Below are 27,859 nucleotides of genomic sequence, written 5' to 3' on the forward strand. Positions count from 1 at the left end.
TGTCTCCATGTATATATGTGTACGTCCCATCCACCAGTCCCTGTCTCCATGTATATATGTGTATGTCCCATCCACCAGTCCCTGTCTCCATGTATATATGTATATGTCCCATCCACCAGTCCCTGTCTCCATGTATATATGTGTATGTCCCATCCATCAGTCCCTGTCTCCATGTATATATGTATATGTCCCATCCACCAGTCCCTGTCTCCATGTATATATGTGTATGTCCCATCCACCAGTCCCTGTCTCCATGTATATATGTGTATGTCCCATCCACCAGTCCCTGTCTCCATGTATATATGTGTATGTCCCATCCACCAGTCCCTGTCTCCATGTATATATGTGTATGTCCCATCCACCAGTCCCTGTCTTCATGCATATATGTGTATATCCCATCCACCAGTCCCTGTCTCCATGTATATATGTGTATGTCCCATCCACCAGTCCCTGTTTCCATGTATATATGTGTATGTCCCATCCACCAGTCCCTGTCTCCATGTATATATGTGTATGTCCTATCCACCAGTCCCTGTCTCCATGTATATATGTATAGGTTCTATCCCCCAGTCCCTGTCTCCATGTATATATGTGTATGTCCCATCCACCAGTCCCTGTCTCCATGTATATATGTATATGTCCCATCCACCAGTCCCTGTCTCCTTGTATATATGTGTATGTCCCATCCACTAGTCCCTGTTTCAACGTATATATGTGTATGTCCTATCCACCAGTCCCTGTCTCCATGTATATATGTATAGGCCCCATCCACCAGTCCCTGTCTCTATGTAGATATGTATATGTCCCATCCACCAGTCCCTGTGTCCATGTATATATGTGTATGTCCCATCCACCAGTCCCTGTCTCCATGTAGATATGTATATGCCCCATCCACCAGTCCCTGTCTCCATGTATATATGTATACGTCCCATCCACCAGTCCCTGTCTCCATGTATATATGTATACGTCCCATCCACCAGTCCCTGTCTCCATGTATATATGTGTATGTCCCATCCACCAGTCCCTGTCTCTATGTATATATGTATGTATAGGTCCTATCCCCCAGTCCCTATCTCCATGTATATATGTATATGTCCCATCCACCAGTCCCTGTCTCCATGTAGATATGTATATGCCCCATCCACCAGTCCCTGTCTCCATGTATATATGTGTATGTCCCATCCACCAGTCCCTGTCTCCATGTATATATGTATACGTCCCATCTGTCTCCATGTATATATGTATACGTCCCATCCAACAGTCTGTCTCCATGTATATATGTATAGGTCCTATCCCCGTGTCCCTATCTCCATGTATATATGTATATGTCTCATCCACCAGTCCCTATCTCCATGTATATATGTATATGTCCCATCCACCAGTCCCTGTCTCCATGTATATATGTATACGTCCCATCCACCAGTCCCTGTCTCCATGTATATATGTGTATGTCCCATCCACCAGTCCCTGTCTCCATGTATATGTGTATGTCCCATCCACCAGTCCCTATCTCCATGTATATATGTATATGTCCCATCCACCAGTCCCTGTCTCCATGTAGATATGTATATGCCCCATCCACCAGTCCCTGTCTCCAAGTATATATGTGTATGTCCCATCCACCAGTCCCTATCTCCATGTATATATGTATATATCCCATCCACCAGTCCCTGTCTCCATATATATATGTGTATGTCCCATCCACCAGTCCCTGTCTCCATGTATATATGTGTATGTCCCATCCACCAGTCCCTGTCTCCATGTAGATATGTATATGTCCCATCCACCAGTCCCTGTCTCCATGTATATATGTGTATGTCCCATCCACCAGTCCCTGTCTCCATGTATATATTTGTATGTCCCATCCACCAGTCCCTGTCTCCATGTATATATGTATACGTCCCATCCACCAGTCCCTGTCTCCATGTATATATGTATACGTCCCATCCACCAGTCCCTGTCTCCATGTATATATGTGTATGTCCCATCCACCAGTCCCTGTCTCCATGTATATATGTATAGGCCCCATCCACCAGACCCTGACTCCATGTATATATGTATATGTCCCATCCACCAGTCCCTGTCTCCATGTATATATGTATAGGTCCTATCCCCCAGTCCCTATCTCCATGTATATATGTATATGTCCCATCCACCAGTCCCTGTCTCCATGTAGATATGTATATGCCCCATCCACCAGTCCCTGTCTCCATGTATATATGTGGATGTTCCATCCACCAGTCCCTGTCTCCATGTATATATGTATATGTCCCATCCAACAGTCCCTGTCTCTATGTATATATGTATAGGTCCTATCCCCGTGTCCCTATCTCCATGTATATATGTATATGTCCCATCCACAAGTCCCTATTTCCATGTATATAAGTATATGTCCCATCCACCCGTCCCTGTCTCCATGTATATATGTATACGTCCCATCCACCAGTCCCTGTCTCCATGTATATATGTGTATGTCCCATCCACCAGTCCCTGTCTCCATGTATATGTGTATGTCCCATCCACCAGTCCCTATCTCCATGTATATATGTATATGTCCCATCCACCAGTCCCTACCTCCATGTATATATGTATATGTCCCATCCACCAGTCCCTATCTCCATGTAGATATGTATATGCCCCATCCACCAGTCCCTGTCTCCATGTATATATGTATATGTCCCATCCACCAGTCCCTGTCTCCATGTATATATGTGTATGTCCCATCCACCAGTCCCTGTCTCCATGTATATATGTGTATGTCCCATCCACCAGTCCCTATCTCCATGTATATATGTATATGTCCCATCCACCAGTCCCTGTCTCCATGTATATATGTGTATGTCCCATCCACCAGTCCCTGTCTCCATGTATATATGTGTATGTCCCATCCACTAGTCCCTGTCTCCACGTATATATGTGTATGTCCTATCCACCAGTCCCTGTCTCCATGTGTATATGTATAGGCCCCATCCACCAGTCCCTGTCTCCATGTAGATATGTATATGCCCCATCCACCAGTCCCTGTGTCCATGTATATATGTCCCATCCACCAGTCACTGTCTCCATGTATATATGTATACGTCCCATCCACCAGTCCCTGTCTCCATGTATATATGTGTATGTCCTATCCCCCAGTCCCTATCTCCATGAATATATGTATATGTCCCATCCACCAGTCCCTGTCTCCATATAGATATGTATATGCCCCATCCACCAGTCCCTGTCTCCATGTATATATGTGTACGTCCCATCCACCAGTCCCTGTCTCCATGTATATATGTATATGTCCCATCCACCAGTCCCTGTCTCCATGTATATATGTATACGTCCCATCCAACAGTCCCTGTCTCCATGTATATATGTATAGGTCCTATCCCCCTGTCCCTATCTCCATGTATATATGTATATGTCCCATCCCCCTATCCCTATCTCCATGTATATATGTATATGTCCCATCCCCCTATCCCTATCTCCATGTATATATGTGTATGTCCCATCCACCAGTCCCTGTCTCCATGTAGATATGTATATGCCCCATCCACTAGTCCCTGTCTTCAAGTATATATGTGTATGTCCCATCCACCAGTCCCTGTCTCCATGTATATGTGTATGTCCCATCCACCAGTCCCTATCTCCATGTATATATGTATATGTCCCATCCACCAGTCCCTATCTCCATGTAGATTTGTATATGTCCCATCCACCAGTCCCTGTCTCCATGTAGATATGTATATGCCCCATCCACCAGTCCCTGTCTCCAAGTATATATGTGTATGTCCCATCCACCAGTCCCTGTCTCCATGTATATATGTGTATGTCCCATCCACCAGTCCCTGTCTCCATGTATATATGTGTATGTCCCATCCACCAGTCCCTGTCTCCATGTATATATGTATATGCCCCATCCCCCAGTCCCTGTCTCCATGTATATATGTGTATGTCCCATCCACCAGTCCCTTTCTCCATGTATATATTTATATGTCCCATCCACCAGTCCCTGTCTCCATGTATATGTCCCATCCACCAGTCCCTGTCTACATGTATATATGTATATGTCCCATCCACCAGTCCCTGTCTCCATGTATATATGTGTATGCGTCATCCACCAGTCCCTGTCTCCATGTATATATGTGTATGCCCCATCCACCAGTCCCTGTCTCCATGTATATATGTGTATGTCCCATCCACCAGTCCCTGTCTCCATTTATATATGTATACGTCCCATCCACCAGTCCCTGTCTCCATGTATATATGTATATGTCCCATCCACCAGTCCCTGACTCCATGTATATATGTATATGTCCCATCCACCAGTCCCTGACTCCATGTATATATGTATACGTCCCATCCACCAGTCCCTGACTCCATGTATATATGTATACGTCCCATCCACCAGTCCCTGTCTCCATGTATATATGTATATGTCCCATCCACCAGTCCCTGTCTTTATGTATATATGTGTATGTCCCATCCACCAGTCCCTGTCTCCATGTATATATGTATACGTCCCATCCACCAGTCCCTGTCTCCATGTATATATGTATATGTCCCATCCACCAGTCCCTGTCTCCATGTATATTTATATAGGCCCCATCCACCAGTCCCTGTCTCCATGTATATATGTGTATGTCCCATCCACCAGTCCCTGTCTCCATGTATATATGTGTATGTCCCATCCACCAGTCCCTGTCTCCATGTATATATGTATATGCCCCATCCCCCAGTCCCTGTCTCCATGTATATATGTGTATGTCCCATCCACCAGTCCCTGTCTCCATGTATATATTTATATGTCCCATCCACCAGTCCCTGTCTCCATGTATATATGTATATGTCCCATCCACCAGTCCCTGTCTACATGTATATATGTATATGTCCCATACACCAGTCCCTGTCTCCATGTATATATGTGTATGCCCCATCCACCAGTCCCTGTCTCCATGTATATATGTGTATGCCCCATCCACCAGTCCCTGTCTCCATGTATATATGTGTATGTCCCATCCACCAGTCCCTGTCTCCATGTATATATGTATACGTCCCATCCACCAGTCCCTGTCTCCATGTATATATGTATATGTCCCATCCACCAGTCCCTGACTCCATGTATATATGTATATGTCCCATCCACCAGTCCCTGACTCCATGTATATATGTATACGTCCCATCCACCAGTCCCTGACTCCATGTATATATGTATACGTCCCATCCACCAGTCCCTGTCTCCATGTATATATGTATATGTCCCATCCACCAGTCCCTGTCTCCATGTATATTTATATAGGCCCCATCCACCAGTCCCTGTCTCCATGTATATATCCGTTTATTTGCCTCAGGTTCTGTGTGATGTCCCATCCAACAGTCCCTGTCCCAATATATATATGTACAGTGCCTTGCTAAAGTATTATTCACCCCCCTTGGCTTTTTACCTATTTTGTTACATTACAACCTGTAATTTAATTTTCTTTTATCTGAATTCTATGTGATGGATCTGCACAAAATAGTCTAAGTTGGTGAAGTGAAATGAGAAAAAGTTATATAAAAATGTATTTTTATAACGAAAAATCTGAAAATTGGCATGTGCATATATATTCACCCCCTTTGCTATGAAGCCCCTCAAAAGTTCTGTTGCACCCAATTACCTTCAGTAGTCACATAATTAGTGAAATGAGGTCCACCTGTGTGTAATCTAAGTGTCACATGATCTGTCAGTATAAACACACCTTTTCTGAAAGGCCCCAGAGGCTGCAACACCACTAAGCAAGAGGCATCACACCATGAAGACCAAGGAGCTCTCCAAACAAGTCAGGGACAAAGTTGTTGAGAAGAACAAGTCAGGGTTGGGTTATAAAAAAATATCCAAATCTTTGATGATCCCCCGGAGCACCATCAAATCCATCATCTTCAAATGGAAAGACCATGGTACCACAACAAACCTGCCAAGAGAGGGCCGGCCACCAAAACTCACAGACCGGGCAAGGAGGGCATTAATCAGAGAGGCAGCACTGAGACCAGAGGTAACCCTGAAGGAGCTGCAGAGTTCCACAGCAGAGACTGGTGTATCTGCGCATGTGGCCACAATAAGCCGTACACTCTATAGAGCTGGGCTTTATGGAAGAGTGGCCAGAAAAAAGCCATTACTTCGTGTTAAAAATAAGAAGGCACGTTTTGAGTTTGCCAAAAGGCATGTGGACGACTCCCCAAATGTATGGAGGAAGGTGCTCTGGTCAGATGAGACTAAAATTGAACTTTTCGGCCACCAAGGAAAACGCTATACCTGGCGCAAACCCAACACATCCCATCACCCCAAGAACGCCATCCCCACAGTGAAAGATGGTGTTGGCAGCATCATGCTGTGGGGATGTTTTTCAGCAGCAGAGACTGGGAAACTATTTCGAGTTGAGGGAAAGATGGATGGTGCTAAATACAGGGATATTCTTAAGCAAAACCTGTTCTGTTTCTGCCTGTGATTTGAGACTGGGACGGAGGTTCACCTTCCAGCAGGACAATGACCCGAAGCATACTGCTAAAGCTACACTCCAGTGGTTTAAGGGGAAACATTTAAATGTGTTGGAATGGCCTAGTCACAGCCCAGATCTCAATCCAATTGAGAATCTGTGGTCAGACTTGAAGATTGCTGTTCACCATCCAACATGAAGGAGCTGGAGCAGTTTTGCCTTGAGGAATGGGCTCCAGTGTCAGGGGCTATGAGATGTACACAATGCCAGTAGTAACGGCTGCACAAGCGCCCAGGTATATTATCGCTGTCGCTCACAGTAAGGATTTAGTTGCAGAGTGATTGGCAGTCAGTGACCCTATGGGGGAGGTACTGCAGCGTGTCGTCAGAAATATATGTTGCGGCCGTTGTCAGGTCGTGTCTCAGGCTGCAACTGCAATCCCTTATGCAGAAAACATGGTGCACCTGTCTGGGAACTTGGAAGTACCTGTGTGGTGCACCTGTGAGATAATACCTACTTACACTATACTTTGCTCACTATACTCCATTACTTTGCAGATTGCAGAAGATGTAGCAGCTGTGGACGGGATTTAGCAGTGGCCATAGGGGGTGATTCAGGTCTGGTCGCTGGGCTGCTAATTTTGTTGTCCTGCGATCAGATAGTCGCCGTCTCCAGGGGGAGTGTATATTCACCGTGCAAGTGTGCGATCCCATGTGTACGCCGAGCTGCTACAATCCACTGTGCGCAATCTCTGCGCAGCCCAGGACTTACTCCTCCAGTGCGATGATATCAGGCTGATCGGGGCCGGAGCTGACGTCACACACCCGCCCTGAAAACGCTTGGGCACACCTGCGTTTTCCCTGACACTCCCAAAAAACGCTCAGTTACCACCCACAAATGGCCTCCTCCTGTCAATCACCTTGCGAACGCCCGTGCGATCTGAATTTTTTCACCATCCTGTCGCTGACCGGCGATGCCCGTTATTGTCCGACACGCATGCGCATTGCGGTACGTATGCACGCGCAGTTGTGACCTAATTGCCCGCTGTGCGAAATGCACAGCAGCGCTCAGGTCTGAATCCCCCCCATAGGCAGCAGATTCTGGGCCCCATTCTCACCGCCGCACAGCGGAACACCCGGGGAAGCCGCCTCCTCCTCCTCTCTACTATATATTATTATACTGAATAAAATGTGGCTACTTGGTGACATATTTTGGGTGGGCCAGCGATGGGACCTCGTGCCTTGCCCGCCGCTGGCGTCTGAGATGCGTAAAGTATTTGACAACAACAGCCCCAAGGAACCGGAGACACGCCTGCGCCCCGGCCCAGCACTGGATGATCAGGTTGAGGGGAGATTTTTGGCATTGCTCAGGTCGCTGTGTATAGTTCTGAGGCCTCAGAAGCCGCGCCCGGCCCTGCTGCCAGATTTCACGTCGTCCCAATCCTCCATTGTTACTTTCTGAGGAAGCAGAGATGATATAAAAACCAGACAGAGAACTTCTTCCAGTCTCTTCCGCACCCTCCCTTATCTCCATCCTGACGCTACCCCTCCATCTTCCATAACCCTTTCCCTCTCGCCGCTCCCTCTGCCGCTCTGCCGCTTTCCCCATGTGGAGGGTCCGGCGTTCCTTTCCCCGGGACATTGCAGGATATTCGGATGCTCCTGCTCCGTTCCATAGGATATCGGCGCAGCTGTTGGGATTCAAAGGAGAATTTTCATTAACTCCTTCATGACCGAGGATGCAAACCGCCCGCCCGATAGCCGCTACACCCTGCTGTAACACCACCAGCAGCAGCAGAATGGAAGGAGAGTGAACTTGGGGACAGAGTGGAGAAGGCTGTGGATTGCAGCTGTGTGTTACTCCCACACTCTCCACAATACCGCAGCGCACACACAAAGACCCACACAGACTTCAGGAGTCGGCTAAAGTTTCCTCTGCTGATGATAGCAAATGCACAGCAGAGAAGCACAAAGAAGTGACAGAGCGAGGGAGGGAGGGAGGAAGCCAACGCTGAGAGAGAGAGAGAGAGAGACTAGAGGCATGAGATAGGAGGGGGGGGGGGCTCAGCTAGAAGAGAGTCAGTCAGACTGTGGAAAGTTAGAGGCAGAAAGTTCTGTGTGCCACACTCAGATGTCAGGGTTGGTGCGGCCCCCCCCCCCCCGGTGACCCAGGACTGCACCCCCTCTTTGCCCCAGGACTATATGGGATGTGTTCTGCAGAAGCTGCTTATGAAATGATTGAACTGAAAACTCTGGATCGCTACGATGGACTGGATTTGACACAGAGCCCCAAAGGGGGTCACCGGCTGGAGCGCACCAATGCCGTCAGGATCCCCCCTGGTAAAGCCCCCACCATCCTGCAACGGAGTCTGCGGCGGAGGGTGCTCTTGGGACAAGATGATAACTTACCTCAGGGCAAGGTAGGAGAGGGTCACTACTTCCAGCCCACCTCCCACACCCAGTACACCTGGTGCGACCTCTGCGGAGACTTCATCTGGGGCATCTACCGGAAGAGCCTGCGCTGCGCCTGTGAGTACAACTGCCATAATTTACATATGGCACCGGCATAGTACGCAGCGCTGTACAGAGAATATCTGTGGTGTCAGTCCGTGTGTGTGTGTGTGTGTGTGTGTGTGTGTGTGTATGCAACCTATACAGCATTATCCCAGGAGGAGGAGATCACAGAGGGGGACACGAGTTCTGTCTGCGGGGAGGTCACATACAATCACACCCATTGTCTGACCAGACACATATGGCATGCGTGTATATAATGCACTCTCCTTATTTATTAACAGTGCAGTATATTCCGTGCGCTTTACAATTTGAACAACAGTGATAGAACAAAGCGGGTAATAACAGACAGACGTAGAGGCCAGTCACTCTCAGCATGAATGAAATATTCACTACCAGTTATTTGTATAGCGCACACATATACCGCAGCGCTGTACAGAGAATATTTGGCCATTCACATCAGACCCTGCCCCAGTGGAGCTTACAATCTATATACCCTACTCATACCTCCCAACTTTCCCGATTTTTCGCGCGGGTGGGGGGGGGGGGCAGTTGGGAGGCTCCTGCACACAGCGTCTATTCAGTGAAGACAGAGGGACTTTAGTGACGATAAAAGGGTGCATGACTCGTAATCGTGCCACTGCCGTGAGGCCACGCCCCTTTCCGGTCGTGCGCGCAGGAGTCCCGCTTCTCAATTCTAAAATGTTGGGAGGTATGCCCTACCACATGTACACACATTCACGCTAGGGGTAAATCTTGCTGGGATCCAATTAACCTATCAGTATATTTTTGGATTGTGGGAGGAAACCCACGCAAGTATGGGGAGAATATACAAACTCCACACAGTTAGGGCCATGGTGGGAATCAAACCCATAAACTCAGTGTTGTGAGGCTGTAATGCTAACCATTACACCATCCGAGCTGTCCTCTTTGTCATCATTTATCTCACTTACAGCAAAAACATTGATATCACCTGTATCTTTTACCAGACAAGACTCAAATGAGCTCAGAGATTGATGATGGTGAATAACGAGTTTTATCCACTATTAGGATAATTATAACGTCTAATGATAGCGTCACTTAAGCTCACGTCTCCCAGTTAGAGGCGGCTGACACTCACGTCTCCCAGTTAGAGGCAGCTGACACTCACGTCTCCCAGTTAGAGGCGGCTGACACTCACGTCTCCCAGTTACACCCCACTGACATTCACGCCTCCCAATTAGAGGCCGCTGACACTCACGTCTCCCAGTTAGAGGCGGCTGACACTCACGTTTCCCAGTTAGAGGTGGCTGACACTCGCGTCTCTCAGTAAGAGACTACTGACACTCACGTCTCCCAGTTAGAGGCGGCTGACACTCACGTCTCCCAGTTAGACGCGGCTGGCACTCACGTCTCTCAGTTAGAGGCGGCTGACACTCACGTCTCTCAGTTAGAGGCGGCTGACACTCACGTTTCCCAGTTAGAGGTGGCTGACACTCGCGTCTCTCAGTAAGAGACTACTGACACTCACGTCTCCCAGTTAGAGGCGGCTGACACTCACGTCTCCCAGTTAGACGCGGCTGGCACTCACGTCTCCCAGTTAGAGGCGGCTGACACTCACGTCTCTCAGTAAGAGACTACTGACACTCACGTCTCCCAGTTAGAGGCGGCTGACACTCACGTTTCCCAGTTAGAGGTGGCTGACACTTGCGTCTCTCAGTAAGAGACTACTGACACTCACGTCTCCCAGTTAGAGGCGGCTGACACTCACGTCTCCCAGTTAGACGCGGCTGGCACTCACGTCTCCCAGTTAGAGGCGGCTGACACTCGCGTCTCCAAGTTAGAGGCGGCTGACACTCACGTCTCCCAGTTAGAGGTGGCTGACACTCGCGTCTTCAAGTTAGAGGCGGCTGACACTCACGTCTCCAAGCTAGAGGCGGCTGACACTCGCGTCTCTCAGTAAGAGACTACTGACACTCACGTCTCCCAGGTAGAGGCGGCTGACACTCACGTCTCCCAGTTAGAGGCGGCTGACACTCACGTCTCCCAGTTAGAGGCGGCTGACACTCACGTCTCCAAGTTAGAGGCGGCTGACACTCACGTCTCCCAGTTAGAGGCGGCTGGCACTCACGTCTCCCAGTTAGAGGCGGCTGGCACTCACGTCTCCCAGTTAGAGGCCGCTGACACTCACGTCTCCCAGTTAGAGGCCGCTGACACTCACGTCTCCCAGTAAGAAACTACTGACACTCACATCTCCCAGTTAGAGGCGGCTGACACGTCTCCCAGTTAGAGGCCGCTGACACTCACGTCTCCCAGTTAGAGACGGCTGACACTCACGTCTCCCAGTTAGAGGCGGCTGACACTCACGTCTCCCAGTTAGAGGCGGCTGGCACTCAGGTCTCCCAGTTAGAGGAGGCTGGCACTCACGTCTCCCAGTTAGAGGACGCTGACACTCACGTCTCCCAGTTAGAGGCCACTGACACTCACTTCTCCCAGTAAGAAACTACTGACACTCACATCTCCCAGTTAGAGGCGGCTGACACGTCTCCCAGTTAGAGGCCACTGACAGTCACGTCTCCCAGTTAGAGGCTGCTGACACTCACGTCTCTCAGTTAGAGGCAGCTGACACTCACGTCTCTCAGTAAGAGGCAGCTGACATGTCTCTCAGTTAGAGGCGGCTGACACTCACGTCTCCCAGTTAGAGGCGGCTGACACTCACGTCTCTCAGTTAGAGGCGGCTGTCACTCACGTCTCTCAGTAAGAGACTACTGACACTCACGTCTCACAGTTAGAGGTGGCTGACACTCACGTCTCCCAGTTAGAGGTAGCTGACACTCGCGTCTCTCAGTAAGAAACTACTGACACTCACGTCTCCCAGTTAGAGGCGGCTGACACTCACGTCTCCCAGTTAGACGCGGCTGGCACTCACGTCTCCCAGTTAGAGGCGGCTGACACTCGCGTCTCCAAGTTAGAGGCGGCTGACACTCACGTCTCCCAGTTAGAGGTGGCTGACACTCCCGTCTTCAAGTTAGAGGCGGCTGACACTCACGTCTCCAAGCTAGAGGCGGCTGACACTCGCGTCTCTCAGTTAGAGGCGGCTGGCACTCACGTCTCTCAGTAAGAGACTTCTGACACTCCCGTCTCCCAGTTAGAGGCGGCTGACACTCGTGTCTCTCAGTAAGAGACTACTGACACTCACGTCTCCCAGTTAGAGGCGGCTGACACTCACGTCTCCCAGTTAGAGGCGGCTGACACTCGCGTCTCCCAGTTAGAGGCGGCTGACACTCACGTCTCCAAGCTAGAGGCGGCTGACACTCACGTCTCTCAGTTAGAGGCGGCTGGCACTCACGGCTCAGTAAGAGACTACTGACACTCACGTCTCCCAGATAGAGGTGGCTGACACGTCTCTCAGTTCGAGGCGGCTGACACTCACGTCTCTCAGTTCGAGGCGGCTGACACTCACGTCTCTCATTAAGAGACTACTGACACTCACGTCTCCCTGTTAGAGGCGGCTGATACTTACGTCTCCCAGTTACAGGCCGCTGACACTCGCGTCTTCAAGTTAGAGGCGGCTGACACTCACGTCTCTCAGTTAGAGGCGGCTGACACTCACGTTTCCCAGTTAGAGGTGGCTGACACTCGCGTCTCTCAGTAAGAGACTACTGAAACTCACGTCTCCCAGTTAGAGGCGGCTGACACTCACGTCTCCCAGTTAGACGCGGCTGGCACTCACGTCTCCCAGTTAGAGGCGGCCGACACTCACGTCTCTCAGTAAGAGACTACTGACACTCACGTCTCCCAGTTAGAGGCGGCTGACACTCACGTTTCCCAGTTAGAGGTGGCTGACACTTGCGTCTCTCAGTAAGAGACTACTGACACTCACGTCTCACAGTTAGAGGCGGCTGACACTCACGTCTCACAGTTAGACGCGGCTGGCACTCACGTCTCCCAGTTAGAGGCGGCTGACACTCGCGTCTCCAAGTTAGAGGCGGCTGACACTCACGTCTCCCAGTTAGAGGTGGCTGACACTCGCGTCTTCAAGTTAGAGGCGGCTGACACTCACGTCTCCAAGCTAGAGGCGGCTGACACTCGCGTCTCTCAGTTAGAGGCGGCTGGCACTCACGTCTCTCAGTAAGAGACTTCTGACACTCACGTCTCCCAGTTAGAGGCGGCTGACACTCGCGGCTCTCAGTAAGAGACTACTGACACTCACGTCTCCCAGTTAGAGGCGGCTGACACTCACGTCTCCCAGTTAGAGGCAGCTGACACTCACGTCTCCCAGTTAGAGGCGGCTGACACTCACGTCTCCCAGTTAGAGGCGGCTGACACTCACGTCTCCCAGTTAGAGGCGGCTGGCACTCACGTCTCCCAGTTAGAGGCGGCTGGCACTCACGTCTCCCAGTTAGAGGCCGCTGACACTCACGTCTCCCAGTTAGAGGCCGCTGACACTCACGTCTCCCAGTAAGAAACTACTGACACTCACATCTCCCAGTTAGAGGCGGCTGACACGTCTCCCAGTTAGAGGCCGCTGACACTCACGTCTCCCAGTTAGAGACGGCTGACACTCACGTCTCCCAGTTAGAGGCGGCTGGCACTCAGGTCTCCCAGTTAGAGGAGGCTGGCACTCAGGTCTCCCAGTTAGAGGAGGCTGGCACTCACGTCTCCCAGTTAGAGGACGCTGACACTCACGTCTCCCAGTTAGAGGCCACTGACACTCACGTCTCCCAGTAAGAAACTACTGACACTCACATCTCCCAGTTAGAGGCGGCTGACACATCTCCCAGTTAGAGGCCGCTGACACTCACGTCTCCAAGTTAAAAGCGACTGACACTCACGTCTCCCAGTTTGAGGCGGCTGACACTCACGTCTCTCAGTAAGAGACTACTGACACACGTCTCACAGTTAGAGGTGGCTGACACTCACGTCTCCCAGTTAGAGGTGGCTGACACTCGCGTCTCTCAGTAAGAAACTACTGACACTCACGTCTCCCAGTTAGAGGCGGCTGACACTCACGTCTCCCAGTTAGTCGCGGCTGGCACTCACGTCTCCCAGTTAGAGGCGGCTGACACTCGCGTCTCCAAGTTAGAGGCGGCTGACACTCACGTCTCCCAGTTAGAGGTGGCTGACACTCGCGTCTTCAAGCTAGAGGTGGCTGACAATCGCGTCTCTCAGTTAGAGGCGGCTGGCACTCACGTCTCTCAGTAAGAGACTACTGACACGTCTCACAGTTAGAGGTGGCTGACACTCACGTCTCCCAGTTAGAGGTGGCTGACACTCGCGTCTCTCAGTAAGAAACTACTGACACCCACGTCTCCCAGTTAGAGGCGGCTGACACTCGCGTCTCTCAGTAAGAAACTACTGACACCCACGTCTCCCAGTTAGAGGCGGCTGACACTCACGTCTCCCAGTTAGACGCGGCTGGCACTCACGTCTCCCAGTTAGAGGCGGCTGACACTCGCGTCTCCAAGTTAGAGGCGGCTGACACTCACGTCTCCCAGTTAGAGGTGGCTGACACTCGCGTCTTCAAGTTAGAGGCGGCTGACACTCACGTCTCCAAGCTAGAGGCGGCTGACACTCGCGTCTCTCAGTTAGAGGCGGCTGGCACTCACGTCTCTCAGTAAGAGACTTCTGACACTCCCGTCTCCCAGTTAGAGGCGGCTGACACTCGTGTCTCTCAGTAAGAGACTACTGACACTCACGTCTCCCAGTTAGAGGCGGCTGACACTCACGTCTCCCAGTTAGAGGCGGCTGACACTCACGTCTCCCAGTTAGAGGCGGCTGACACTCGCGTCTCCCAGTTAGAGGCGGCTGACACTCACGTCTCCAAGCTAGAGGCGGCTGACACTCACGTCTCTCAGTTAGAGGCGGCTGGCACTCACGTCTCAGTAAGAGACTACTGACACTCACGTCTCCCAGTTAGAGGCGGCTGACACGTCTCTCAGTTCGAGGCGGCTGACACTCACGGTTCTCAGTAAGAGACTACTGACACTCATGTCTATCAGTTCGAGGTGGCTGACACTCACGTCTCTCAGTAAGAGACTACTGACACTCACGTCTCCCAGTTAGAGGCGGCTGACACTCACGTCTCCCAGTTACAGGCCGCTGACACTCGCGTCTTCAAGTTAGAGGCGGCTGACACTCACGTCTCCAAGCTAGAGGCGGCTGACACTCATGTCTCTCAGTTAGAGGCGGCTGGCACTCACGTCTCTCAGTAAGAGACTACTGACACTCACGTCTCCCAGTTAGAGGCGGCTGACACTCACGTCTCTCAGTAAGAGACTACTGACACTCACGTCTCCCAGTTAGAGGCGGCTGACACTCACGTCTCCCAGTTAGAGGCGGCTGACACTCGCGTCTCCAAGTTAGAGGCGGCTAACACTCACGTCTCCAAGCTAGAGGCGGCTGACACTCAAGTCTCTCAGTTAGAGGCGGCTGGCACTCACGTCTCAGTAAGAGACTACTGACACTCACGTCTCCCAGTTAGAGGCTGCTGACACGTATCCCAGTTAGAGGCGGCTGACACTCACGTCTCTCAGTTCGAGGCGGCTGACACTCACGTCTCTCAGTTAGAGGCGGCTGACACTCGCGTCTCCAAGTTAGAGGCGGCTGACACTCAAGTCTCTCAGTTAGAGGCGGCTGGCACTCACGTCTCAGTAAGAGACTACTGACACTCACGTCTCCCAGTTAGAGGCGGCTGACACTCGCGTCTCCAAGTTAGAGGCGGCTAACACTCACGTCTCCAAGCTAGAGGCGGCTGACACTCAAGTCTCTCAGTTAGAGGCGGCTGGCACTCACGTCTCAGTAAGAGACTACTGACACTCACGTCTCCCAGTTAGAGGCTGCTGACACGTATCCCAGTTAGAGGCGGCTGACACTCACGTCTCTCAGTTCGAGGCGGCTGACACTCACGTCTCTCAGTAAGAGACTACTGACACTCACGTCTCTCAGTTCGAGGTGGCTGACACTCATGTCTCCCAGTTAGAGGCGGCTGACACTCACGTCTCCCAGTTAAAGGCGGCTGACACTCACGTCTCCAAGTTAGAGGTGGCTAACGCTCACGTCTCCCAATTAGAGGCGGCTGACACTCACGTCTCCCAGTTAGAGGCGGCTGACACTCACGTCTCTCAGTTCGAGGCGGCTGACACTCACGTCTCTCAGTAAGAGACCACTGACACTCACGTCTCTTAGTTCGAGGTTGCTGACACTCACGTCTCTCAGTAAGAGACTACTGACACTCACGTCTCCCAGTTAGAGGCGGCTGATACTCACGTCTCCCAGTTAGAGGCGGCTGACACTCGCGTCTCCAAGTTAAAGGCGGCTGACACTCACGTCTCCAAGCTAAAGGCGGCTGACACTCACGTCTCTCAGTTAGAGGCGGCTGGCACTCACGTCTCAGTAAGAGACTACTGACACTCACGTCTCCCAGTTAGAGGCGGCTGACACGTCTCCCAGTTAGAGGCGGCTGACACTCACGTCTCTCAGTTCGAGGCGGCTGACACTCACGTCTCTCAGTAAGAGACTACTGACACTCACGTCTCTCAGTTCGAGGTTGCTGACACTCACGTCTCTCAGTAAGAGACTACTGACACTCACATCTCCCAGTTAGAGGCGGCTGACACGTCTCCCAGTTAGAGGCCGCTGACACTCACGTCTCCCAGTTAGAGACGGCTGACACTCACGTCTCCCAGTTAGAGGCGGCTGGCACTCACGTCTCCCAGTTAGAGGAGGCTGGCACTCAGGTCTCCCAGTTAGAGGAGGCTGGCACTCACGTCTCCCAGTTAGAGGACGCTGACACTCACGTCTCCCAGTTAGAGGCCACTGACACTCACGTCTCCCAGTAAGAAACTACTGACACTCACATCTCCCAGTTAGAGGCGGCTGACACATCTCCCAGTTAGAGGCCGCTGACACTCACGTCTCCAAGTTAAAAGCGACTGACACTCACGTCTCCCAGTTTGAGGCGGCTGACACTCACGTCTCTCAGTAAGAGACTACTGACACACGTCTCACAGTTAGAGGTGGCTGACACTCACGTCTCCCAGTTAGAGGTGGCTGACACTCGCGTCTCTCAGTAAGAAACTACTGACACTCACGTCTCCCAGTTAGAGGCGGCTGACACTCACGTCTCCCAGTTAGTCGCGGCTGGCACTCACGTCTCCCAGTTAGAGGCGGCTGACACTCGCGTCTCCAAGTTAGAGGCGGCTGACACTCACGTCTCCCAGTTAGAGGTGGCTGACACTCGCGTCTTCAAGTTAGAGGCGGCTGACACTCACGTCTCCAAGCTAGAGGTGGCTGACAATCGCGTCTCTCAGTTAGAGGCGGCTGGCACTCACGTCTCTCAGTAAGAGACTACTGACACGTCTCACAGTTAGAGGTGGCTGACACTCACGTCTCCCAGTTAGAGGTGGCTGACACTCGCGTCTCTCAGTAAGAAACTACTGACACCCACGTCTCCCAGTTAGAGGCGGCTGACACTCGCGTCTCTCAGTAAGAAACTACTGACACCCACGTCTCCCAGTTAGAGGCGGCTGACACTCACGTCTCCCAGTTAGACGCGGCTGGCACTCACGTCTCCCAGTTAGAGGCGGCTGACACTCGCGTCTCCAAGTTAGAGGCGGCTGACACTCACGTCTCCCAGTTAGAGGTGGCTGACACTCGCGTCTTCAAGTTAGAGGCGGCTGACACTCACGTCTCCAAGCTAGAGGCGGCTGACACTCATGTCTCTCAGTTAGAGGCGGCTGGCACTCACGTCTCTCAGTAAGAGACTACTGACACTCACGTCTCCCAGTTAGAGGCGGCTGACACTCACGTCTCTCAGTAAGAGACTACTGACACTCACGTCTCCCAGTTAGAGGCGGCTGACACTCACGTCTCCCAGTTAGAGGCGGCTGACACTCGCGTCTCCAAGTTAGAGGCGGCTAACACTCACGTCTCCAAGCTAGAGGCGGCTGACACTCACGTCTCTCAGTTAGAGGCGGCTGGCACTCTCGTCTCAGTAAGAGACTACTGACACTCACGTCTCCCAGTTAGAGGCTGCTGACACGTATCCCAGTTAGAGGCGGCTGACACTCACGTCTCTCAGTTCGAGGCGGCTGACACTCACGTCTCTCAGTAAGAGACTACTGACACTCACGTCTCTCAGTTCGAGGTGGCTGACACTCATGTCTCCCAGTTAGAGGCGGCTGACACTCACGTCTCCCAGTTAAAGGCGGCTGACACTCACGTCTCCAAGTTAGAGGTGGCTAACGCTCACGTCTCCCAATTAGAGGCGGCTGACACTCACGTCTCCCAGTTAGAGGCGGCTGACACTCACGTCTCTCAGTTCGAGGCGGCTGACACTCACGTCTCTCAGTAAGAGACCACTGACACTCACGTCTCTTAGTTCGAGGTTGCTGACACTCACGTCTCTCAGTAAGAGACTACTGACACTCACGTCTCCCAGTTAGAGGCGGCTGATACTCACGTCTCCCAGTTAGAGGCGGCTGACACTCGCGTCTCCAAGTTAAAGGCGGCTGACACTCACGTCTCCAAGCTAGAGGCGGCTGACACTCACGTCTCTCAGTTAGAGGCGGCTGGCACTCACGTCTCAGTAAGAGACTACTGACACTCACGTCTCCCAGTTAGAGGCGGCTGACACGTCTCCCAGTTAGAGGCGGCTGACACTCACGTCTCTCAGTTCGAGGCGGCTGACACTCACGTCTCTCAGTAAGAGACTACTGACACTCACGTCTCTCAGTTCGAGGTTGCTGACACTCACGTCTCTCAGTAAGAGACTACTGACACTCATGTCTCCCAGTTAGAGGCGGCTGACACTCACGTCTCTCAGTTCGAGGCGGCTGACACTCACGTCTCTCAGTAAGAGACTACTGACACTCACGTCTCTCAGTTCGAGGTTGCTGACACTCACGTCTCTCAGTAAGAGACTACTGACACTCATGTCTCCCAGTTAGAGGCGGCTGACACTCACGTCTCCCAGTTAGAGGCGGCTGACACTCGCGTCTCCAAGTTAGAGGCGGCTGACACTCACGTCTCCCAGTTAGAGGCCGCTGACACTCACGTCACCCTGTAAGAGGCTGCTGACACCCATGTCACCCTGTAAGAGGCTCCTGACACCCATGTCACCCTATAAGAGGCTGCGGAACTCTCCCTGTAACATAACCCCCTCAGTCAGTAATCTCATCTGATACAGTTTTAGTAAATGCTGTCATGTAAAGAAATTCCACAGCGGACGATTATTGAAGGACTGCGCATGCGTACGGATTGTAATGCGCACGTGCGAGGCCAAACAGCAAAAAAATCCTGTTTTTTTTTAATTGCTTGGCAAACGCAGGCTGAGTGTCAGGAAGAGGACGTTTGGGGGTGGTAACTGGACGTTTTCTGGGAGTGTCAGGGAAAATGCAGGCGTTCCCAAGCGTTGTCAGGGCGGGTGTGTGACGTCAGCTCCGGCCCCGATCAGCCTGACTGTATCGCGCGGTAGGAGTAAGTCCTGGGCTGCGCACTGACTGGAAAATCATTGGATGGTGAGTGAGTTGTGAACGGATTTGCAGCTGGGCGGCTTTCGCAAAGGTTTTCGCACGGCGTACGCAGACTTGCACGGGGCGGAGTTTCACTCTGTCTGGGCAGAGACTATCCGATCGCAAACCTCTGCAAATTCCCAGAGGAGCGATCAGGTCTGAGTTTTCATACAGTTAATACCTGTCAGCTGGAATCTTCATCTCACAAGTAGATAGGTTAGAAGTTTTGAAATTTGTTCCTTCTTTCATTTTGCAGAAAAAATTATGCTAATTATAATTTGGTAATTTTCTTAATCTTAAAAAAGGATGTAAATGTAACAAATGATTTTGTGTAATTTCACTGTTTCATACATAACTCACCATGGATATTAAGATTTCTGATAATTACCTCAGGATATTGTCACAGAGTTACTGACTCTGGGGGTCATTCCCAGTTGATCGCTAGCTAGTTTTAGCAGCCGTGTAAACGCTATGCCGCCGCCCACTGGGAGTGTATTTTAGCTTAGCAGAAGTGCGAACGCATGTGCCTGAACCTACTCAGCGCTTGCAATCACTTCAGCCTATTCGTGTCCGGATTTGACGTCATCCACCCGCCCAGCGAACACCCAGCCACGCCTGCGTTTTTTCAGACACGCCTGCGTTTTTTCAGACACACCTGCGTTTTTTCAGACACGCCTGCGTTTTTGCAAACACTCCCTGAAACGGTCAGTTGACACCCAGAAACGCCCCCTTCCTGTCAATCTTCTTGCGACCGCCAGTGCGACTGAAAACTTTGCTAGAACCTGTGCAAAACACCTAATGCCTTTGTACCTGTACGTCACGCGTGCGCATTGCGGTGCATGCGCAGAAATGCAGATTTTTAGCCTGATCGCTGCGCTGCGAACAACGGCAGCTAGCGATCAACTCGGAATGACCCCCTCTGTACGGTACATCTCTGTATGCTGGACCCGCAGTAGGATACTATCTGTTATAGGGGGTCATTCCGAGTTGATTGCTCAATAGCTACTTATAGCAGCCGTGCAAACGCATTGTCGCCGCCCACCGGGGAGTGTCTTTTCGCTTTGTAGAAGTGCGAACGCCTGTGCAGCAGAGCGCCTGCAAAATCATTTTGTGCAAAATAAGACCAGCCCTGTAGTTACTCTTCCTGTGCGTTGATTCTAACGACGGAGGGACGGCTTTTGACGTAACACACCCGCCCAGCGAACGCCCAGCCACGCCTGCGTTTTCCCCGACATGCCTGCGTTTTTCTAAGCACTCCCAGAAAACGGACGGTTGACACTCAGAAACGCCCACTTCATGTCAATCTTCCTGCGTTCGGCCGTGCGACTGAAAGCTTTGCTAGAACCTGTGCAAAACCACGATGCTCTTTGTACCCGTACGTCGCGCCTGTACATTGCGGTGCATGCGCAGAAATGCCGATTTTTAGCTTGATCGTTGCGCTGCGAACAACGGCGGCTAGCGATCGACTCGGAATGACCCCCATAGTCACCTGTTATTTCTTACATACACAGACATGGTATCAGTGATATTAGAGACAGATTATCTGCTGAGCACAACGCTTGCAGGGGTGTAAATACAGTGGGTGCGGGGAATGCCGGCGCCATGGGGCCTCGGGAGGGGGTCAGGGCATATATATATAATATAATAATATATCCAGCTCATATCAGCATCAGTGCTTAAGAACAGGTGACACCAATGAATACTGGAAGGGGCAGTCAACAAACTACTAGTGTCCTGAATATACTACATCAAGTAATTCACAGGCTGTCCCTTCTATTAGCCGTCACCGCGGAGTGAATCATGTGAAGCAGAATCTGCACACAGAGCACAAGGGAAGGAGCCGGCACGCAGAGCACAAGGGAAGGAGCCGGCACGCAGAGCACGAGGGAAGGACCCGGCACGCAGAGCACAAGGGAAGGAACCGGCACGCAGAGCACAAGGGAGGGACCCGGCACGCAGAGCACAAGGGAAGGAACCGGCACGCAGAGCACAAGGGAAGGAACCGGCACGCAGAGCACAAGGGAGGGACCCGGCACGCAGAGCACAAGGGAAGGAACCGGCACGCAGAGCACAAGGGAAGGAGCCGACACGCAGAGCACAAGGGAAGGAGCCGGCACGCAGAGCACAAGGGAAGGAGCCGGCACGCAGAGCACATGGGAAGGAGCTGGCACGCAGAGCACAAGGGAAGGAGCCGGCACGCAGAGCACAAGGGAAGGACCGGGCACGCAGAGCACAAGGGAAGGAGCCGGCACGCAGAGCACAAGGGAAGGAGCCGGCACGCAGAGCACAAGGGAAGGAGCCGGCACGCAGAGCACAAGGGAAGGACCCGGCACGCAGAGCACAAGGGAAGGAACCGGCACGCAGAGCACAAGGGAGGGACCCGGCACGCAGAGCACAAGGGAAGGAACCGGCACGCAGAGCACAAGGGAAGGAACCGGCACGCAGAGCACAAGGGAGGGACCCGGCACGCAGAGCACAAGGGAAGGAACCGGCACGCAGAGCACAAGGGAAGGAGCCGACACGCAGAGCACAAGGGAAGGAGCCGGCACGCAGAGCACAAGGGAAGGACCCGGCACGCGGAGCACAAGTGAAAGACCCGGCACGCAGAGCACAAGGGAAGGAGCCGGCACGCAGAGCACAAGTGAAAGACCCGGCACGCAGAGCACAAGGGAAGGAGCCGGCACGCAGAGCACAAGGGAAGGAGCCGGCACGCAGAGCACATGGGAAGGAGCCGGCACGCAGAGCACAAGGGAAGGAGCCGGCACGCAGAGCACAAGGGAAGGACCGGGCACGCAGAGCACAAGGGAAGGACCGGGCATGCAGAGCACAAGGGAAGGACCGGGCAAGCAGAGCACAAGGGAAGGAGCCGGCACGCAGAGCACAAGGGAGGGAGCCGGCACGCAGAGCACAAGGGAAGGAGTCGGCACGCAGGGCACAAGGGAAGGAGCCGGCACGCAGAGCACAAGGGAAGGAGCCGGCACGCAGAGCACGAGGGAAGGACTGGGCACGCAGAGCACGAGGGAGGGACCCGGCACGCAGAGCACGAGGGAAGGACCCGGCACGCAGAGCACAAGGGAGGGACGGCACGCAGAGCACGAGGGAAGGACCCGGCACGCAGAGCACAAGGGAGGGACCCGGCACGCAGAGCACAAGCGAAGGAGCCGGCACGCAGAGCACAAGGGAAGGAGCCGGCACGCAGAGCACAAGGGAAGGACCAAGCATGCAGAGCACAAGGGAAGGAGCCGGCACGCAGAGCACAAGGGAGGGAGCCGGCACGCAGAGCACAAGGGAAGGACCAGGCATGCAGAGCACAAGGGAAGGAGCCAGCACGCAGAGCACAAGGGAAAGACCCGGCACGCAGAGCACAAGGGAAGGACCGGGCACGCAGAGCAAAAGGGAAGGACCGGGCACGCAGAGCAAAAGGGAAGGACCGGGCACGCAGAGCACAAGGGAAGGACCGGGCACGCAGAGCACAAGGGAGGGACCCGGCACGCAGAGGACAAGGGAAGGACCGGGCACGCAGAGCACAAGGGAAGGAGCCGGCACGCAGAGCACAAGGGAAGGAGTCGGCACGCATAGCACAAGGGAAGGAGCCGGCACGCAGAGCACAAGGGAAGGAGCCAGCACGCAGAGCACAAGGGAAGGACTGGGCACGCAGAGCACAAGGGAGGGACCCGGCACACAGAGCACGAGGGAGGGACCCGGCACGCAGAGCACAAGGGAGGGACCCGGCACGCAGAGCACAAGGGAAGGAGCTGGCACGCAGAGCACAAGGGAAGGACCCGGCACGCAGAGCACAAGGGAAGGACCCGGCACGCAGAGCACAAAGGAAGGACCCGGCACGCAGAGGACAAGGGAAGGACCGGGCACGCAGAGGACAAGGGAAAGAACCGGCACGCAGAGCACAAGGGAAAGACCCGGCACGCAGAGCACAAGGGAAGGACCCGGCACGCAGAGCACAAGGGAAGGACCCGGCACGCAGGGCACAAGGGAAGGAGCCGGCACGCAGAGCACAAGGGAAGGACCGGGCACGCAGAGCACAAGGGAAGGACCGGGCACGCAGAGGACAAGGGAAGGACCGGGCACACAGAGGACAAGGGAAGGACCGGGCACGCAGAGCACAAGGGAAAGACCCGGCACGCAGAGCACAAGGGAGGGACCCAGCACGCAGAGCACAAGGGAAAGACCCGGCACGCAGAGCACAAGGGAAAGACCCGGCACGCAGAGCACAAGGGAGAGACCTGGCACGCAGAGCACAAGGGAAGGACCGGGCACGCAGAGCACAAGGGAGGGACCCGGCACGCAGAGCACAAGGGAGGGACCCGGCACGCAGAGCACAAGGGAAGGACCCGGCACGCAGAGCACAAGGGAAGGACCCGGCACGCAGAGCACAAGGGAAGGACTCGGCCTGCAGAGCACAAGGGAAGGACTCGCTCTCTGTAGCATAATGTGATGTGGGGGCACTGTGTGCAGTAATGGGAACTGCGGGCACTGTGCGGCATAATGTGAGCTGGGGGCACTGTGTGCAGTAATGTGAGCTGGGGGCACTGTGTGGCATAATGTGACCTGGGGCACTGTGTGGCATAATGGAAACTGCGGGCACTGTGCGGCATAATGAGAACTGGGGACACTATGTGGCATATTGTGAACTGTGGGTAACATAGTGTGGTATAACGTGAACTGGGGGGGCACTACGATATGGTATAATATATAATTGGGGGGGGGGCACTGTGTAATAATGATGATGTTACTTATCTCCTAATATAACTCAAAGTGCATCACATTTGCATACAGCACAAAATACAAAGCAAGCATAGCATAGTGAAACTCGTGAGTAAATGAGTCTATCTGTGAAGGCTTCTAGAGTATAGCATTATGTATAGTGCAGCGTTGTGTAGAGTGGAGCGTTGTGTAGTGTGTAGCATTATGTAGAGTGGAGCGTTGTGTAGAGTGGAGCGTTGTGTAGGGTGTAGCGTTGTGTAGTGTGTAGCATTATGTAGAGTGGAGCGTTGTGTAGAGTATAGCATTATGTAGAGTGCAGCGGTGTGTAGGGTGGAACATTATGTAAACTAGGGCACAACTATGAGGAATAAGAGGAACAAATGATTTGGTAGTTACGCCCCTGAATACTGGCATCGCACGGTGATGAGATTACAATGGCGCACTATGATCGTACATATCACCAGCCTCAGCCATCTACTAACCACACTGGAACTGTGCAGCAAATCCAGTGTCATTCCCTCTGCCACATCCCAGCCCGGGAAGCCCCGGTACCCTGCGCGGGGTAATGACACGTGTTCGTGGCCCAGTGTGGGGGGGGGTAAGAATGAGGTAACGACCATCACTCCGTGTATTTACAAACTTCTGATTTGCTCCTGAAGCCACTGCTGTGGTGTTATATAATATCTCCTACACCATGAGCCATGTATAGCCCAGCATGGAACACTACGCAGGTGCCCAGGGCGTTATATAACATCTCCTACACCATGAGCCATGTATATCCCAGCATGGAACACTACGCTGATGCCCAGGGGTTTAGGGCGTTATATAATATCTCCTACACCATGAGCCATGTATATCCCAGCATGGAACACTACGCTGATGCCCAGGGGTTTAGGGCGTTATATAATATCTCCTACACCATGAGCCATGTATATCCCAGCATAGAACACTACGCAGGTGCCCAGGGGTCTAGGGCGTTATATAATATCTCCTACACCATGAGCCATGTATATTCCAGCATGGAACACTACGCAGGTGCCCAGGGGTCTAGGGCGTTATATAATATCTCCTACACCATGAGCCATGTATATCCCAGCATGGAACACTACGCAGGTGCCCAGGGGTCTAGGGCGTTATATAATATCTCCTACACCATGAGCCATGTATATCCCAGCATGGAACACTACGCAGGTGCCCAGGGGTCTAGGGCGTTATATAATATCTCCTACACCATGAGCCATGTATATCCCAGCATGGAACACTACGCAGGTGCCCAGGGGTCTAGGGCGTTATATAATATCTCCTACACCATGAGCCATGTATATCCCAGCATGGAACACTACGCAGGTGCCCAGGGGTCTAGGGCGTTATATAATATCTCCTACACCATGAGCCATGTATATCCCAGCATGGAACACTACGCAGGTGCCCAGGGGTTTAGGGCGTTATATAATATCTCCTACACCATGAGCCATGTATATCCCAGCATGGAACACTACGCAGGTGCCCAGGGGTCTAGGGCGTTATATAATATCTCCTACACCATGAGCCATGTATATCCCAGCATGGAACACTACGCAGGTGCCCAGGGGTCTAGGGCGTTATATAATATCTCCTACACCATGAGCCATGTATATCCCAGCATGGAACACTACGCAGGTGCCCAGGGGTCTAGGGCGTTATATAATATCTCCTACACCATGAGCCATGTATATCCCAGCATGGAACACAACGCAGGTGCCCAGGGGTTTAGGGCGTTATATAATATCTCCTACACCATGAGCCATGTATATCTCAGCATGGAACACTACGCAGGTGCCCAGGGGTCTAGGGCGTTATATAATATCTCCTACACCATGAGCCATGTATATCCCAGCATGGAACACTACGCAGGTGCCCAGGGGTCTAGGGCGTTATATAATATCTCCTACACCATGAGCCATGTATATCCCAGCATGGAACACTACGCAGGTGCCCAGGGGTCTAGGGCGTTATATAATATCTCCTACACCATGAGCCATGTATATCCCAGCATGGAACACTACGCAGGTGCCCAGGGGTCTAGGGCGTTATATAATATCTCCTACACCATGAGCCATGTATATCCCAGCATGGAACACTACGCAGGTGCCCAGGGGTTTAGGGCGTTATATAATATCTCCTACACCATGAGCCATGTATATCCCAGCATGGAACACTACGCAGGTGCCCAGGGGTCTAGGGCGTTATATAATATCTCCTACACCATGAGCCATGTATATCCCAGCATGGAACACTACGCAGGTGCCCAGGGGTCTAGGGCGTTATATAATATCTCCTACACCATGAGCCATGTATATCCCAGCATGGAACACTACGCAGGTGCCCAGGGGTCTAGGGCGTTATATAATATCTCCTACACCATGAGCCATGTATATCCCAGCATGGAACACAACGCAGGTGCCCAGGGGTTTAGGGCGTTATATAATATCTCCTACACCATGAGCCATGTATATCTCAGCATGGAACACTACGCAGGTGCCCAGGGGTCTAGGGCGTTATATAATATCTCCTACACCATGAGCCATGTATATCCCAGCATGGAACACTACGCAGGTGCCCAGGGGTCTAGGGCGTTATATAATATCTCCTACACCATGAGCCATGTATATCCCAGCATGGAACACTACGCAGGTGCCCAGGGGTCTAGGGCGTTATATAATATCTCCTACACCATGAGCCATGTATATCCCAGCATGGAACACTACGCAGGTGCCCAGGGGTCTAGGGCGTTATATAATATCTCCTACACCATGAGCCATGTATATCCCAGCATGGAACACTACGCAGGTGCCCAGGGGTTTAGGGCGTTATATAATATCTCCTACACCATGAGCCATGTATATCTCAGAATGGAACACTACGCAGGTGCCCAGGGGTCTAGGGCGTTATATAATATCTCCTACACCATGAGCCATGTATATCTCAGCATGGAACACTACGCAGGTGCCCAGGGGTTTAGGGCGTATACCTGTACTCGGCCCTGGCAGAAGTAATCCAGATCTGGATATCGGGCGATGCGGGTACTGTATGGGTGCAGCTCTGACTCGATATTACTGGTTATAGAGGAAGTGGGTGGAAATGAGAGAACCCTGAATGTAACAGAGTGCTCAGGAATGACCGGTTACCGGCAGGAAAGGTGCAACATATGAGCTTAGAGCTGATTACAGAGACAGGAGGACGGGCGCATAGTGCTCTGCCTCCCTGATAATGGGAGAACCTACCGGTGAGACTGACGGAGACATCTGCATCAAGCCCAGGTGTGGTGACAGCCACTACAGTCACTGACCAACGCCTTGCACAAGCTGCCCCTCGGATGGGCAACAAAGGGCCACATAGAATGTCTACATGGTCTTCATGTCGGCGCTGACCATATCCACATTCATCATGTAGACAGTGATGAAATGTCGGCATGCTAGTCCTGGACAGCCACATTATTATTATATTGTCATATATACGGGATCTAGGTGGTCATTCCGAGTTGTTCGCTCGCTAGCAGTTTGTAGCAGCCGTGCAAACGCTATGCCACCGCCCACTGGGATTGTAGTTTAGCTTAGCAGAAGTGCGAATGAAAGGATCGCAGAGCGGCGGCAAACTTTTTTTGTGCAGTTTCTGAGTAGCTCAATACCTACTCAGC

The 27,859-nt window shown here is 52.4% G+C and overlaps 1 protein-coding gene across 1 annotated transcript in view; it reads left to right on the forward strand.

The window, feature by feature from the left end:
* Positions 1-8,497: 8,497 nt before the first annotated feature.
* Positions 8,498-27,859, forward strand: part of RASSF1 (Ras association domain family member 1) — a 132,049-nt gene continuing 112,687 nt past the window's right edge. Inside the window, exon 1 of the mRNA XM_063941395.1 lies at positions 8,498-8,986. Within this exon, the coding sequence (XP_063797465.1) occupies positions 8,665-8,986 (322 nt within the window). The 5' untranslated portion in view covers positions 8,498-8,664. The remainder of the gene's footprint in view (positions 8,987-27,859) is intronic.

This window comes from Pseudophryne corroboree, chromosome 9 (genome assembly GCF_028390025.1).
Source record: "Pseudophryne corroboree isolate aPseCor3 chromosome 9, aPseCor3.hap2, whole genome shotgun sequence".
Classification (NCBI taxonomy): Eukaryota; Metazoa; Chordata; class Amphibia; order Anura; family Myobatrachidae; genus Pseudophryne; species Pseudophryne corroboree.